Below are 1,781 nucleotides of genomic sequence, written 5' to 3'. Positions count from 1 at the left end.
ATGGTCAACGGGAAGACAACTTCAGGGTTAATTAAGTTAGTTAATTTACCACGTTGTTAATCTCTTTCCTAGGCGATGGCTCTCTCATGTCGGACCAAGAAACCTACCATGTCGCATTTTGGGGTTAATTGCGGAGGTACGTTCTCACAGAAATATTCAGAAATATTCAGAAATATTCAGATATATTCAGAACTATTCAGATATATTCAGATATATTCAAAAATATTCAGAACTATTCAGATATATTCAGGTATATTCAAAACTATTCAGAACTATTCAGATATATTCAGATATTCATATATATATGGAAATATTCAGAAATATTCAGATGTATTCAGAAATATTCAGATACATTCATAAATATTCAAAACTATTCGATATATTAATATATATTCAAAAATATTCAGAACTATTCCAATATATTCAGATATATTCAAAAATATTCATAAATATGCATAAATATTCAGATATTCATATATATATAGAAATATTCCGAAATTTTGAGAAATATTCTGATATATTCAGATATATTCAGAAATATTCAGATATATTTAGAAATATTCAGATATATTCAGAAATATTCAAATATATTCAGAAATATTCAAACATATTCAGATACATTCAAAAGATATCAGATATAGTCAAATGTATTCAGAAATACTCCAAATTGTTTTACAATACAAGGGTTAAATATCCTTATGTTATTATATATATATATAACACATATTATATATATATAAGTATCATTATACTCTCCCTGTATTCCTACTGTAGTTAATGTTAAAATCATTTCTCTGTCACCACAGCAAATTATCCGAAGTTTAAAAGTTCACTTGACAAGGACACAGGAGTGGTCCGGGTCTCGATCCCCAACCCTGTGAGACCTGAATCCCAGGAGGACTTCCTGGTGTGTCCGAAGACCTGGGACATGGCGGCCGCCAACGTGGTCTGCAAGAGGCACGGGAACCCACTGTGAGAGGAGGGGTATTTTATAAAATACAAAGACATGGGGAGGAACAAAGTACAAATACCTCACTGTACTAAAGTACTTTTTTTTTTTTTACTATTAATTTTGTGCCGACTTTGTACTTTTACTCCTTAAATTTTTAACACAAATATCGGTACTTTCTACTCTTTACATTTTACAAAATTGGTAGTTTTAAAAAAATTCTGTGGAGTTGCCAAATATAGATATATATATATTTATATCTATATATATGGATTATTCGCAAGTAAAAAATGGACAAATAGTGTTAATATGTAAATAGTAAGGGACCAAGAATAGAGCCCTGCGGAACACCATTACTAAATGCAAAAAACATCAGCCACAGTGGTAAAACGATACACATGTATATATACAGTATGTGTGTGTGTGCGTGTGTGCGTGTGTGTGTGTTTGTGTGTGTGTGTGTGTGTTTGTGCATGTGTGTGTCTCTCTCTCTCTCTCTGTGTTTCTGTGTGTGTGTGTGTGTGTGTGTGTGTGTGTGTGTGTGTTCTTATAGAGGTGCAGAGGCTGCTGATTCGGTGTCTTTCAGTAACCTGACAACCAGCCGTGACAACAAGCCGTTACCGAGCAGCTGCGTCAGCATCTATTGCCAAGGTTACGAGACTTCGCTCGCTGAGTGTGAAATCTCCAACAAGGAGACGAACATGACGAGCGTCGCCACGGCAACCTGTTATAAACAACCAACAGGTCAGTATGTACTGTAGACCTTAGTGGTCCCTAATACTGTATCTGAAGTCTCTTTATATAGACCTTAGTGGTCCCTAATACTGTATCT

General features: G+C 34.3%; 1 protein-coding gene across 1 annotated transcript in view; it reads left to right on the top strand.

Moving 5' to 3' along the window:
* The window catches only part of LOC117935159 (complement factor I-like), a 2,570-nt gene extending 860 nt beyond the window's left edge, over positions 1–1,710 (top strand). Inside the window, exons 3-5 of the mRNA XM_034857298.1 lie at positions 69–136; positions 807–972; positions 1,503–1,710. Of these exons, the coding sequence (XP_034713189.1) occupies positions 76–136; positions 807–972; positions 1,503–1,710 (435 nt within the window). The 5' untranslated portion in view covers positions 69–75. The remainder of the gene's footprint in view (positions 1–68; positions 137–806; positions 973–1,502) is intronic.
* The last annotated feature ends 71 nt before the right edge of the window (positions 1,711–1,781 follow it).

The sequence above is a fragment of the Etheostoma cragini genome, chromosome 19, assembly GCF_013103735.1.
Source record: "Etheostoma cragini isolate CJK2018 chromosome 19, CSU_Ecrag_1.0, whole genome shotgun sequence".
Lineage (NCBI taxonomy): Eukaryota > Metazoa > Chordata > Actinopteri > Perciformes > Percidae > Etheostoma > Etheostoma cragini.
Note: the sequence above shows the minus strand (reverse complement) of the source record. Positions and strands in the feature narration are given on the sequence as shown.